This window comes from Pinus tabuliformis, chromosome 6 (assembly GCF_031772625.1).
Source record: "Pinus tabuliformis cultivar Carrire ecotype Pingquan chromosome 6, CPIR1, whole genome shotgun sequence".
In the NCBI taxonomy this organism is placed as follows: Eukaryota; Viridiplantae; Streptophyta; class Pinopsida; order Pinales; family Pinaceae; genus Pinus; species Pinus tabuliformis.
Window position 1 is genome coordinate 1,933,149,049 of NC_142292.1, and position 15,165 is coordinate 1,933,164,213.

A 15,165-nucleotide genomic window follows, 5' to 3' on the forward strand; every position below is an offset into this window, starting at 1 on the left:
CAGTTCAAGCCGTAACTCCTTATATCCCGAGTCTCGACCTCGTTGGGGACATGCAAAGAAAAACATAGAAAGAGCAGACCGCTCTGATACCATTGATCTAGATTTAAACAAGAACGCAACAAAGTACAGAGATAACTATAAATACAGAGATGCAGCAGAAATAATACTTCATTTCATTAATGTAAAATACTGAAATATGCTTACAAACAGAAATGGAAATAAACTAGCTCAGGCGATGGTAGCTTATCTCTGAGGAGAGATGTGGCAGCTACATGCCTTTGAACTGTCTTACAATGAGGCTCAAAGTCCTATTTATTGTTGAGAAACAATGGAAAACCCTAAACATCCAAAAACCTAACCCTAGGAGATGAAGCGCCAAACTATGGGCCCCGTTTTGGGTAAATTGGTACATCAACTTCCCGGGGTCGTAACTTTGGCATACAATCTCCGTTTGACACGCACAATACCTTGTTAGAAAAGATCTATCTGAGGACTACAACTTTGGGATGAGCAACATTGGTCCATAGACCATGTTGCTTCCAGTTTTCCCAAAAAACGTCGTTTAGGGCCTCAAAACGGCTCTGGATGTTCAGGACCCGAAAAACTGCTAAAAATAGTAAACTGTGCTACAATTAAGGAAGCTGAAAAACAGAGAAAAACAATGGTGGGGGTCCAAGTGGAATTGGTGGGTGGCCACCAATATCCACTTGGATCAATATCACACTTGCAAATACTCCATTGTGATTACATAACTTATAGAAACTTAATATAATTAGGGTGGTTTGACCATCAAACACTATTACTAATGGCATGTTGATCACATATCAATAAAACTTAACATTTAATGTTGTTGATCACATATCAAGGCTATGAGGCTCCCATTGATCTAGTCTTGACTTTCAGAAAGCAACTTGGCATTATTCCCATATGAAGGGATTCTTGGTTAAGATTGAACATTGAGCTCTGGGAGCTTGGGGTACTTATTGAGCTATGAGCGACCATAGGGTGAGTGGTTCACCTTCCCCTATGGGTGCGCTGTGTACAGGGTGATTGGTTCACCTTCCCCTTTGATACCCCATGGTGGTTGACATGTGGGTAGGGTGAGTGGTTCACCTTCCCCTACGATTGCGAACACATGTATGTAGGGTGAGTGGTTCACCTTCCCCTACTGTTGATGGCATATGCATAGGATGAGTGGTTCACCTTCTCCTATGGCATATGAGTAGGATGAGTGGTTCACCTTCTCTTGTGGATACCCCAGTGAGAGATGCATATAGGCATTTGTTGACATGTTGGTAGGACGTGGTTCATCCTTCCCTACATGTAGGATGCTCATTCCCTACTATTGGTGATTGACATGTCGGTGGGACGTGGTTCATCCTTTCCCCACGTGTAGGATCCTTCCTAGGATTATCCTTTCCCTACATGTGATTGTAGCTTGTGTTTGTATGACGTGGTCCATCCTTTCCCTACTCTCGGTGATTTACATACGTGTAGGATGTGGTTCATCCCAATGTTGCATTAATCGTTATCAGGATTAAATTGGCGTGGGGAAAAATAAAAAAAAATTGAAAAAATCGGTAAAAATTGAGAAAAAATGGTAACATACAAAAATTTTCATTTTTTTTAATATCTAAAGCATCTACAACATAAAATAAATACATTGACACATAAATATGATAAAAGAACTAATATATAAGATGTTTAATATCATTTCTAGTGCCACATCACACATAACAGTGAATCATGTCCTGAATAGTAAGTCCTGACTCATGACTCCCAACTCAGCCTCAAAATATCAACAAAAAATATAATAATGTATCTCATATCATGAGTCATAATGTCATATACAATGAAATGAACCAAATAACTAAAGTCTAATACTACTGATTTCCTTTGCCCCTCTAGATGTAGATGTCGGTGGAGTTGGCAGTGGACTCTGCTATGCTCTAGAAGCTAAAGAATTAGGAGCTAGAGGAGGTAGACCACGTCCTCTACTGGTGACAAATGTAGCTTGGGTAGGTTGTGTCACCTCCTTCTCCTCATACATACATATATATATATATATATATTGTTTTGTTTTCGCGATTTTTTGGATTTTTTCCCAAAAAATCGCTGAAAAAAATACATGTATTTATCGGTCGATAATATCGCCGATTTCGAAAACTCGTGATTTTACGATATAATCGCAATTAAATCACGATTAGTGCAACATTGGTTCATCCTTTCCCTAAGATGGTTGTGATGTGCGACTGTAGGATGTGGTTCATCCTTTCCCTACGATGGTTGTGATGTGTGACTATAGGATTTGGTTCATCCTTTCCCTACACGTGGTTGTGAGCAGGATGTGATATACTCTTTCCCTAATATTGATTCAGTATCATCCTAACCATGTAGTCTAGGACACATGGGAAGTACCTCTAATCTGGCCAATGAGTTGGGAAAAGTGGATATGGACCATAGCATTACCGATGGACGCATTGTGTACTGCCGTACTCCCTATGTCTAGGATGATGGTGTTCAAAAACTTGATCTGGGATCAATTGAGGTTCTACCTATGGACTAACTTTTGTCAGTGGAGAGTGGTAAGGTCTTTTGACTCACTTGCGATCAATTCTTCTTCATTATTACATCATGGTTCAACAGAGCAGAGCAAAGATGACAGAGATGATACATGGCAACTTGATGGCATGATGATTGATGATGACAGATGGATTGGCAGGTGGAATTCTTCCTAGTTGAGAGGGAGTTTTAAATTTGGTAACTAGGGCCAATTTCCACCTTGGGACAACTCATTTGATGGAGATGATTGTATTAAATTCCTCTTTTCGAGAGGACCAAATTCGATATAAAGATCGTCTCATTTGGACAAGCAGAAGTGTGATTTTGAATTTTTTGTTTTATCACATGCAAACTATTAAGGTCGGCCTTACCTATATGTCGACTCATCAAGTCCAATAGTAACATCTCTTGACCCCAACGAATAATATATATAGAGGTGCTCCGACACATCATAACACACACTTCTCTCTGAAATTGACGCAGAAAGAGAGTTAGCTCCAAAAAAGGAGGAGATGACTGTTTGGCGTTTTGTTTGGGCTGCATAATGAGCTGGGTTCCTCAGGGTGAAGGCCGTATCTGCTAAAGGAATGTTTGAGCTTAAGTTGAGTACTATTTTGGGCTCCTTTATCTCCTGTCACAGTTTCGAGCCATCTTGGAGGATTATTGCAGGCATTAGGAGGGTTTTGTGGTGTAAAAGCCCTCTCCTTGGTAGGCCACATTCTCAAGGAGCCTACTTCATGCTAGCTGTAGGCTTCTAAAAGGGACGAAAAGATGATCATAAACCCAGGATCACACCTACAACTAGAAGAAGCGAAGTATTTTGAGATTATTCTCATGTGTTCACTGTTGTGAGTTAGGGTTGATATGTGCCCTAACCAGAACTGTAATAATGCCTTGATTCCAATTGTTTTGGATGTTTCATCTTCAACTCAGAAGGCCGCATTTATTGATCTAGGATCGGGTTCCATTTGAAGTCAATTTTGTATCTGCTTTGACCATTATTGATCTCTGGTTACGACTAAAGAATGAAGTGTAGACTTGTCTGGGCCATCTCCTTAGAATTTGGACAATGGTATTGGCAAGTCAATCTTGACTCTTTATTGTACTCTCTCTCTCTCTTCTGAACATTTGATTATAATAATAAGAAGAATTGATCAAGGGTATGCCCCATCATGGGGTTTTTCCCTTTGAGCCATATTCATGTGTCCTCTTGTCTTGGCTTATCCTTTGCATTATTTACTTATGTTCTTTCCTCAGTTATTGTCAGCATAATTGATGTGATTGCTACTAAAAGAAATGGATTGATAATTGGGCTATATGAAAATAGAAGTAACTGTCCTTTGCAAAGAACATGTTGATCAAAATTTAACATCTATATCCAAGAAAAACAAGTGCATCAAATAGATATCCACTCAAAACCAAAATCATCAAGTATACATCATAGAACATTTGTTGGAATAGAAATTCTATTCTAACATATGAAGAATAAAGACATAAAAGGTAAATGCATGAAATGGAAACTAACTAGTGACAAAAATGAAATTATATCTGAGAATAGGGGTAGAGATACAATACAAAGAGGCCCTACGGCATATGATGTCTTCAATGAAGTGTGAAATGAGTATCTACTGACTTTCAGGCAGGTCCATGGGTTGCTTCTCTGATGTACCACGCTGAATTCTAAAAATCCTAGGACTTTGACTTATTCGAATATCGAGATGCTCCCGGCCATCAGATGCATCAAACCTCTTCCTTCTTCTTTTCCGCTTTTTACTTTTGCTTCTGGAAGGCTGTGACGCTGACGATGATGCGCTTGGTGTGGGTTTTTTGTCTTGATCCTGAAAATCCTTGGATGAAAAAATTGAAATATTTGAGGTCTGCCCAATTTTATTCTGAATATATTCTGTCAAAGGTGACACATAAGTCCCACAAGTACTGTGATTGACCTCAATAGCTTGATCTTTCTTGCTGTCTTTTCCAATAATGCCACTTCCAGTCAACTCCTCGCAATAATATCGACAATGCTTTAGTGGACTAGGAGGATTGTGATCTATCGGAAGTTCTTTATGCTTGTCCCTTGGATCCTTTGGTTTGAGTTGGAGCTCCTCGAACTGCGATTTTTCCATCATTTGTAGCTTACTCTGAAGAGTGATCTGTTCAGTCCTCATGGAAATCATTTCTTCAGCGTGCTTTGATTCCATAATTTTCATTTGCTGTATATGATTAGCCTCCATGGTCTCTATCATTTTTTGTAACCTGTTCCTCATGGTACTCATTTCCTTAGCATGATCTAATTCCATGGTCTTTATTACTTTGTTATGATTTCCTTGAATGGAACTCATCTCTTTCTCATGAGTTGCTTCAATGGTTTTCAGTTGCTTAACATGATTTTCTTCTATAGCTAATAATCTATTCCGAAGGCTGACTTTCATGTATTGCATCGACCTCATTTCTTTCTTATGGTTTGCTTTTATGGTGTTCAACTCTTCAACATGCTTTTCTTCTATAGCTAACAAATTGGTATGCATGGATCTCATTTCCTTAGCATGATTTGCTATTAATTTCTCTTGATTAAGTTCCATGGTTTTCATCAACTGTGCTTGACTAAATTGCATGTCCTTAATCATTTGAGTCAATTTACTGATAAGTTGCTTGTCCTTTTCCTTTCGATCATTTGTCCCGCCTTTCCACTATCAAGGATTCTTCTTGCCACGACACAAGTGGATTCATCATGAAAATGCTCACAAAGTCTGCAATATGGCAAAGATTGATGTGGAACATTTTCTTGAAACCTTTCTACAATAGTTGGGTCCTTTACAGGATCACTTTCATCTTTCTTCACATTGTAATTGGCACAAGATGAATCCCTTTGGTCTCCATGTCTCTTTTTAAAAACATTGACGATGGCTTGTAGAGAATCAAAATAGTTGTTAAGAAAATCATAAAACCAATTCTTAGCATCACCTTCCATAGAAAGGACAAAAACTCACGTCTTGATGTCTTCATTCTTATAATGTGCAAAGCCACAAAATCTTAGCATACAATGGGTAAACTTTATGAGATGATCTCTAGCATAAATTGCATTATTACACTTAAAAGATGGAAATTATCAACGACTGAATCTATAATATCATGAGGATATCCTTGAATGTTAGTAAAACAACAAGCGGCAAACAAGTCATTCATGGTGGCCTGCTTAAAAAGAGCTAATGGATGTCAGAGAGAGGTCCTTGTTCAAGAAAAACAAGAAGTCTACAAGAAGCGAGCTTCTAGTAGAATTTTTTGCAGAAAATGAAATAAGTGGACTTGCCACTTGATCATGAATCTAACTCTAAAATCCAAAAGACAAAAATCAAAAAGTTGGTCGAGAACCAGGAACAGAAAACCTGTTAAAATTGGAAACTAGGGCCAAATTCCACCTTGATACATCTCATTTGATGAAGATGATGATTTCATTAAATTCCTCTTTTCGAGAGGACCAAAATTGATATAAAGATCATCTAATTTGGACAAGCATAAGTGTTTTTTTGAATTTATTCCCGCACATGTACAAATTATTCAGGCTGGCCACATCATCATGTAGGCTCATGAAGCCCAATGGACGTGTCACTTCACCCTCAACGACTTGTATAATACAAGTGACCTCTCACCTCATTTGGCATCATCATCACTCACATTCTTCTCTCTCCTTCTCTCATTGGTTCGTACAACTATTGAGCATTCTCTCTCTCTCTCTCTCACGTGTAAGACAAGGAGGACAAATTTCTGGACAAAATTACAGGGCCGAAAATTTTAGACTTTTCTTTAGTTTGACCAGGCACTTCACTAGGTACGAGGAGGCCTTCTCAAATTTGATTGAAAAGAAGACTAATTTGGAGATCATACTTGGAGATAATGCCACCTACCCCGTGAAAGCGATAGGTACTGTCATTCTTCACTTAAATAAAGGTCAAACCATTCATCTACAAGAAGTATTGCATGTGCTTGATTTGAAGAAGGAGTTGGTGCCTATTTTTCCGATGGAAGATAAAGGTTTCAAGCTAGCATTCATTGATGGAAAGGTACGTATTTGGCAATGATGGTCTCGATTAAGTTGGAGGAAGTCCTTTGGGAGCCTTAACTTGCGATACTTCTCTTCAATCTGAATTATGGCAATAGAGATTTGCTCACCTTCATTACAAAGCCTTACTTGGGGGAAGGAAGATGGTCACAGGTATGCCCAATTTCAACATGAATCAAGAAGGAGTTTGTCAGGGTTGTGCAACTGGGAAACCTACAAGGGGACCATTCCCTTCAAGTGAAAGCCAAACTACTGACATTCTTCAATTGGCCCATTCTGACTTATCTGGTATGTTGCTCGTAACATCATTGGGAGGATATTTATACTATGCAATTTTTGTGGATGACTTCTCTCGCAAAACATGGATCTATTTCTTGAAGAAGAAGGATGAAGTGTTCAAATGGTTCCGTTCTTTCAAAGCCTTGGTGGAAAATCAAACAGGGAAGAAGATCAAAATATTAAGGACCGACAATGGAACCGAATATGAATCAAATGAATTCAATGAATTTTGCAGAGAGGCTGGCATTAAGAGGGAGACAACCGTTCCATACACTCCTGAGCAAAATGGAGTTGCTGAAAGAAAGAATCAAACAATCATGGAAGCCACCCGTGCCATGCTCCATGATCAAGGTCTACCAAAGTTCTTATGGGGAGAAGCTGCCAACACTACTGTGTATGTTCAAAATAGGAGACCGCATCAAGCACTGGATTTCAAGACACCTGAAGAAGTTCTCACTGGTAAGAAACTTGATGTTTCTCATTTTAGAATATTTTTGAGTACTATTGTTCAATCTAAGCCATGTACATTCGAAGAAGCTATAGAGCACCAAGTCTGGAAGGATGCGATGAATGAGGAATATGAATCTATCATGAAAAATGATCTCTGGGATGTGGTGCCTAGAGCGAAGGACAAGTCCGTAGTCACCTCAAAATGGCTGTACAAAATTAAACATGGAGCTGATGGGTGTGCTGAAAAATATAAGGCCAGGTTTGTTGCTCGAGGTTTCTCTCAAAAGGAAGGAGTGGACTATGACGAGATATTTGCACCGGTTGCCCGATATACAACTATTTGATCTATTATTGCCCTTGCTGCGACTCAAGGATGGAGCCTACATCAAATGGATGTCAACACTGCTTTCTTGCATGGCTCGCTTAAGGAGGGAGTCTACTTGGAAGAACCTCAAGGGTTCGAAGTACAAGATCAAAGGACACACGTATGCAGGTTAAAGAAAGCCTAATATGGGTTGAAGGAAGCCCCTAGGGCTTGGTATGAGAGGATTGATAGCTATCTTATGAAGTTGGGATTTATGAGGAGCGATGCTGATCCTAACTTGTATCTCAAGGTTGAAAAGGAAATGCCTCTCAGTTTGGTTCTTTATGTAGATGATCTCTTTCTGACAGGTGCAAATCCTCTCGTTTATCAATGCAAGAGGGAGTTGGCTTCTGAGTTTGAGATGAAGGACCTAGGTCTGATGCACTACTTCTTAGGTTTGGAAGTTTGGCAAAAGCTAGGCAAGATTTTCCTTTCTCAAGGAAAATACGTTGTGAAGCTGCTCGAGAGATGTGGGATAGTGGATTACAAGTCTGTGTCTACTCCAATGGAACTCAACTTCAAGAAACTATGCGGAAGTGATGCTGGGCCCGAATTGACAAACCCTTCCGAGTATCGACAACTTGTGGGGGCCGTGATGTTCTTGGTAAACTCTCGTCCAGACATATGCTTCGCTGTGAATACATTGAGTCAATTTATGGTCGAGCCTCGTCACACACATTGGATTGCTGTTAAGAATCTCTTGAGATATCTCCGTGTCACAATGAACTATGGATTGAGATACACTGCCGAGAATTTGAGGCTACATGGATATACTGATGCTGACTGGGCTGGCAATATGGTGGATCAAAAGAGCACATCAGGATGTTGCTTCTCATTGGGGTCCGCTTCAATTTCTTGGATGAGCAGGAAGCAAAAGTTGGTTGCTTTAAGCACCACTGAGGTTGAATACATTGCTGCTAGTATGGCCTATTGTGAAGCTGTTTGGTTGAGGAAGCTCTTTAGTGAACTATTTGAGCATGTGCTGGACACCATCGTGATCATTTGCGACAACCAGAGTGGGATTCGTCTTTCAGAGAATCTTGTGTTCGATGACCGCTCCAATCACATTGATATCAGGTACCATTTTACCCAGGATATGGTACAACGGGGAGCAATAAGGCTCCAACACATCAGGACTGATGAGCAGGTCACAGACGTCCTCACGAAGCCCTTAGGGAAGGTCAAATTCTTAGTCTTTTAAGAGAGACTTGGAGTCGTGGAAAGACCCTCCCATGAGGGTCCCACTTGAGTTGGACATTGAGCTTTGGGAGATCCTGGGGGCTTGGGGTACTTCTTGGAGCTATGAGCGACCATAGGGTGAGTAGTTCACCTTCCCTTATTGGTGTGCTATTTATAGGGTGAGTGGTTCACCTTCCCTTGTGATACCCCATGATAGTTGACATGTGTGTAGGGTGAGTGGTTCACCTTCCACTACGATTGATGACACGTGTGTAGGGTGAGTGGTTCACTTTCTCCTATGGCATATGAGCAAGATGAGTGGTTCACCTTTTTCTGCTGATGCTCCAAGATACATTCTACCCATGTAGTTCGGGACTCATGGGAAGTACCGATCATCTGGCCAATGAGTTGGGAAAAGTGGTTAGGGACCATAGCACTACTGATGGACGCATCGTGTACTGCCATACTCCCTATGACTAGGATGCATGGTGTTCAACAACTTGATCTAGGATTAAGTTTGTTTGAGGTTCTACCTTTGGAGTGACTTTTGTCAGTGGAGAGTGGTAAGCTCCTGTGACTCACTCTGGATCGATTCTTCTTCATTATTCATATTAGTGTTTAGCAGAGCAGAGATGAGATGAGATACAAAAATGGTACATGACGATAGGATGGCATGATGATTGATGATGATGGATGGATTGGCAGGTGCAATTCTCCCTAGTTGAGAGGGAGTGTTAAAATTGGTAACTGGGGCCAAATTCCACCTTTGAGACAACTCATTTGATGGAGATGATGATTACATTAAATTCCTCTTTTCGAGAGAACCAAAATTGATATAAGGATCATCTAATTTGGACAAGCAAAAGTTTAGGTCGGCCACATCATCATGTATGCTCATGAAGCTCAATGGACGTGTCACCTCACCCTCAACGGCTTATATAAATACAAGTGACCTCTCACCTCATTTGGCATCATCATCACTCCCACATTTTTCTCTCTCCTTCTCTCATTGGTTCGTACAACTATTGGGCATCCTCTCTCTCTCACGCATGTGGCACAAGGAGGAAGAATTTATGGACATAATTATAGGGCCAAAAATTTCAGACTTATCTGCAGTTTGACCAGCGTTGACTTTGACTTTCTAGGCAGATTTTGACTTTGAATTTTTGGGCAAATTTCTGTTTGGGCAGGCTGCACAGTTTGGCACAAGAATCAAGGTATTTTGGGCACTTTGATTGCAACAAAAAATTGTAGGTGGACCTCAGGTTTTAGGACAAAAGTTTGACCATTGATTGTGACTGTTTTGGGTTGATTTTGACCTCCTATTCAGGCTGAGTTTGACCGAGCTTCAAAGGAGACATTTTGCTGCTGATTTGACCAGCATTGACTTTCTGGTTAGGGTTGAATTTGACTGTAGTTGACTGCAGATTTGATAGGGTTGTTTTGACTCTGATTTGGCAAGTTAATTTTGACTTTTTTGTACTCTCTCTGCTGAACATTTGATATAATAATAAGAAGATTAAATCAAAGTGTTTTCCCTACATTGGGGTTTTTCCCTGGCATCTGCCAAATCTAGTGTCCTCTTGTCTTGGCTTTTCTTCTGCATTTTGTTTCATGTTCTATCTACTTTTACTGTCAATGTGATTGCTATTGGAAAACTAAATGGAAATTGTCATTGGGTTGCTAAAGGAACATTGAAGTAATTGTGCTAAGCATAGAACATACCATTGTTATCTAAAATTAACAAAAACTCTATTCCCATGTCAAGGAAAAAACAAGTGGATATCGGGGAGGGATTCCTGTTTGAGAATGATTAAATGTTTACTAGAATGTAATTTGTTTAACTGAGCTCTTAGAGCCTTTTCATGATCGTGAGCGGGGTTAACCAGGCAACCGGATTTCTTGTAGTATAAGTTATTCTAAATGGATGAATAAGTGGAGTCGCCACCCAAACAGGAAACTAACCCAAACATCCAGGTGCTAACGATGCAGATAGAAACCAAAAAATGATGTGGAGGTGCGGAAAAGAAAATGCTGGACTAGAAGAAAAGATGTCAAAGTGCCAAAAAATGTGCCGCTTGATGGTTGAAAATGAAATGATGGAAAGATTGAGAATTTCGTTAAAGCATCGAGAACAAGATAAACTCGTCCCCGACAACAATGCCAAAATGTTGTTGCTGAAAATGTATAGGTAAGATGCTACAACGATCAGGGTCGGGGCTGTCACTCTGATCCCCGCCCTCCCTATTCTAGGTGGGGTTTGTCACTCTGATCCTCTCCCTCTCTGTTCTAGCTATCTTGCAACAACAGGCTATGAGGGGTAGTCCCTATGAGATGTGCAGATTAAAGACCCATCGACAACCGACAAGTCCAGGAGACACAACTAAATGTCCTAGCAACTTGGTTAATTTAGCAAGTTTAATGATTTGATTAGATTACTTTGAGAGACCTTTGCCTTAAATGGAGTCAAAATACTTGCTTTAATTGAATTATCTACCAAGCCGCCAGATGAACAATCGTTGCTTTAGGACGCTTCACTATCCTATATGAAATGCAACACCTAAAACTACGTGAAATGCAAGATCTTGGTTAATTTTAAGCTAAATGCCTAACTAGATGATACCTTTCCTTTAGCTATTTTGAAACTAGTCCTAGAGTAGGTTGTGTAGAGAAGCCCAGAGAAAGATAACAATGGCTATATTAATGATACCTCCCTTGGAAATCTAGCCACCTGATGCCTCTTGCGCTATAGAGACTGTGGCTCTAACGGCTGCAAGGTCACCATGTTAACCACTAAAGAGGGTCTAGACTTCGCAAGCTAGATGAGAAAGGTGGTCCTAGAAGTCTTTCAACCAAGCTTATGCTTCAAGGTGAGTTAATGAATGCAAGGCTAATCCTTAGAATGCAAGTTTAAGATATGAGTGATTATCTTTTAGGTGAAGTTGTTAAATGCTTTTAGTACTTAGAGACTAATTACCATGGTCCAAGGGCTCAAATTCTCTTAAAATATCCATTTTTCTCTTGGTGGAGGACCTCCAGAAATTGACTTCTTTTTGACCGACGAATTTTTGATTATTTTCCACTTGGAGAGATTAATTTCTCTATAGTTATTTTTTGACTCAAAATTAATTAATTGACTATAGAAGGGATTAATAATTTTTTCCACCCTCAAATATTTAAGCTATGGTTTCTGATTGCAAGGGACCATGCACCAAAATATTTTTTACATCAAAAAAATTACAAAGTCAACACTTGAAAGGGGAAAACACCTTTTGACATAGACCCTCAGTAATTTACCAACTCTGCGACACTATGATCTAATATGAAACCAAGTGTGTTTATAATAAAATAATTTAGCCATGTTTTCTGATTGTGAGGGACCATGCACTAAAATTATTCCTAAACACACTTTTACATCAGACTCGATAAACACTAGGACTCACCTAAGACCTTGTCAACGAATTCCACCCTAGCTTTGGGGTTTAAGCTGGAAGAAAAACTCTACCGATTAGGCGTGTTTACAAACACACATAATTCGGGGAGGTTAAAAAATTTCCTAGGATGAAATCCTTTGCCAAAATTAGAGGCTTACTTAGGTGTTGTTACATAATTAAATGGTCATACTAGCATCATTTACAATAAAACTTGCAAAAATTGGGTTTACAATGACATATTCATGCTAATTGATGACTTTGATCTTTGAAATTTTTTCTCGACTCCCTTGTACACTACTTCCTTGGACTGTTGACAAAATTGTGGACAACAGGTCCAATGACAATGTCACTTGGGATGTGCTACACTTCAAACCTAACAACGCTGGCTTCCTATAGATTTTTGATACATACATGCTTCCTATTTACTTTTGCTATGGCCATACATTGGATTATCACCTATGTTGCACGGGTTCCCGAACCCAAGGGTGGGGTTCCCGAACCCAAGGGTGGGGTTCTCGAACCCGTACCTGGTTCCTGTCCCCACGTTCCGGGTGCTGGAACGGGTACCTTTGAGAAGAACCCTGAAGAATCTGGTTCTTCTTGAAAGAACGCGAGACTTCGAAATCATAAACCAGGTTCTTTTGATACATCGGAAAGGATTGCAAAGTGTCGATGTAGATGTAATATTCCCAACTCAAATATACTCAATTTTCTCTTAAAATTTCTGAGTTTTTAATTGAGTTTCAATGAGTCTTAATTGAGGTATTTTATCAAATAATTGAAGGACAACTGCTGTAGATGTTGGTTTTATATTTTCTCTCAAGTGACATGGACATGGGGTCATTGCGGCAATGGGAAAATGCTTCAAATAACTAGACAACTATTTATAAACTCAGAATTAGACTTTTACTGTTGTTACAACTTAAAATGATGAAAAATTCTGAGCATAAACAGCCATGCAATTAACTAGACACCAATAGATATAGTGAAGGTCAAAACGGTGGAACCTGGTAGCATTACAGTAGTATATATAGGGAATATCAGCCTTTAAATAATAGATCTTCAGCCATTAAAATCAGTCTTCTACAGCAGAGATGGATCAACAATAAACATAGCTTGTTCTCTGAAAAAGCTGATATTGTTTAAGAGCAAATTTCCCAAATTTTACAATGCCATTGCGAAGGACCCACCTGGAACATGCTCCATCTGATAAGAACTTAAACTTGCTGATTGTCAGAGCTTCTGCAATTAACTTGATTTCTTGAGTAGGCAAACTGCTACAGGATTTGGCAAAAATCTTGAAATCTGGACAGTGAATAAGGATACATAAATTGGGCTCTATTATCTCTTGAAAGAGGATATTCGATCAGCCTTTAACCTCTGAAATCATCAATACAATCAAATCATAAATATTTTAGTTTTCTTGTTTAAAGTTGAAAAATATACAAATTCATATATATTATAATTTATAAAATATAATATTTATATTATATATATATATAAATTATAATATACCCCCGATGAACCCATGCATCCTGTTTCAAAAAATGACGTCCCCATCCCCGTCCCCGTCCCTGTCCCCGTCCCGGAACCCACATTTCCTGGCAACATAGATTATCACATACTGAACCTATTGTCACCTATGCAATATAGTGACAGGCACACACTAGGTGCACTAGAAACCATGCATGTTAAGACCCTCTGTAGGTGATGGTTGACCAGTCCAGTTGTTTTAAGGTTAATTCAATTAGAGCCCATGGAAATTAAGAGTTAGTTTTGTTTCATAATGCTGCTTCATAGAATTAGCTCGACATGTATCTTTTGTTGGCACTGCAATATGGATGGAATTTCTGATAGTTCTATGAAACGAATGATCTGATAGTTGACCTATTTTTAGCTGCATGAACAGGTCTTTGAGTTATTTGATGTAAAGAGGAAAGGAGTTATTGATTTTGGTGACTTTGTTCGATCTCTTAGTGTTTTCCATCCAAATGCACCTCAAGAAGATAAAATCGACTGTAAGTAACACAATCTTATTTTATAACATCTATTATATATTAGCTCACACATATTTGATACTGTCATATTAATATTTCCTTACAACTATCGTTCTCTCACTCCCTGAGTAGTTTTGTATTCTGAACTACAGGAAAGTCATGACATTTCACTCAGTACAAGTTTTGAGATTCCTTGAACTATATTCATAGTTATAATTATTTATTCTTCTGTTCCATAATGACATATTGTGCAGTTGCATTCAAGCTGTATGATTTGCAGTGCAGTGGTTATATCGAACGTGAAGAGGTAAGAGAACTGACTATTGAAATTTGTCAGTGAATTTGTGACTTTACTAGTGTATATCTTAGTACTTCGGTAGTTGTTGGAATGAAGTATCACTGTTTCTGGATTAAATGTCACAATTTTCCTTGAAGTGGCTGTTTCAGTTTAGTTGCTGGTTTTGTAACTTTTCCTCAAGGATGAAACAAGACAAATTAATCATGTTGTTGTTTTATGCTACGTGATTCAATTTGTTTAACATATAATGCTATTTGTTTCAATTATATTCCATATGACTAATGAGCATTTTGTTTGATAAAGTATAAAAGTCACGCCAAGCTGAATGGCTACTTGTATAAATCCTATGAATTATATGACATATTGGCGAATAGAATATTAGTGGTATTCAGCAGTGTTACATGTGTGGAACTCAACTTTGTGTGGAATGAAAAGTGCATTACAAGTTTGTTTGGTAAGTATAGATGGAAAAGAGGTGTGGATTTCAAACAGCGTTTTTTTTATCTGTTTGTGAAAGGGAATTGATTTGTAATTATGCTAAA

The 15,165-nt window shown here is 38.9% G+C and overlaps 1 protein-coding gene across 2 annotated transcripts in view; it reads left to right on the forward strand.

The window, feature by feature from the left end:
• The window catches only part of LOC149266919 (calcineurin B-like protein 1), a 214,746-nt gene that overhangs the window by 139,469 nt on the left and 60,112 nt on the right, over positions 1–15,165 (forward strand). For both annotated transcript variants that reach the window (XM_089431210.1, XM_089431215.1), the window contains 2 exons: positions 14,238–14,346; positions 14,580–14,632. In XM_089431210.1, coding sequence (XP_089287336.1) covers positions 14,238–14,346; positions 14,580–14,632 — 162 coding nt within the window. The remainder of the gene's footprint in view (positions 1–14,237; positions 14,347–14,579; positions 14,633–15,165) is intronic.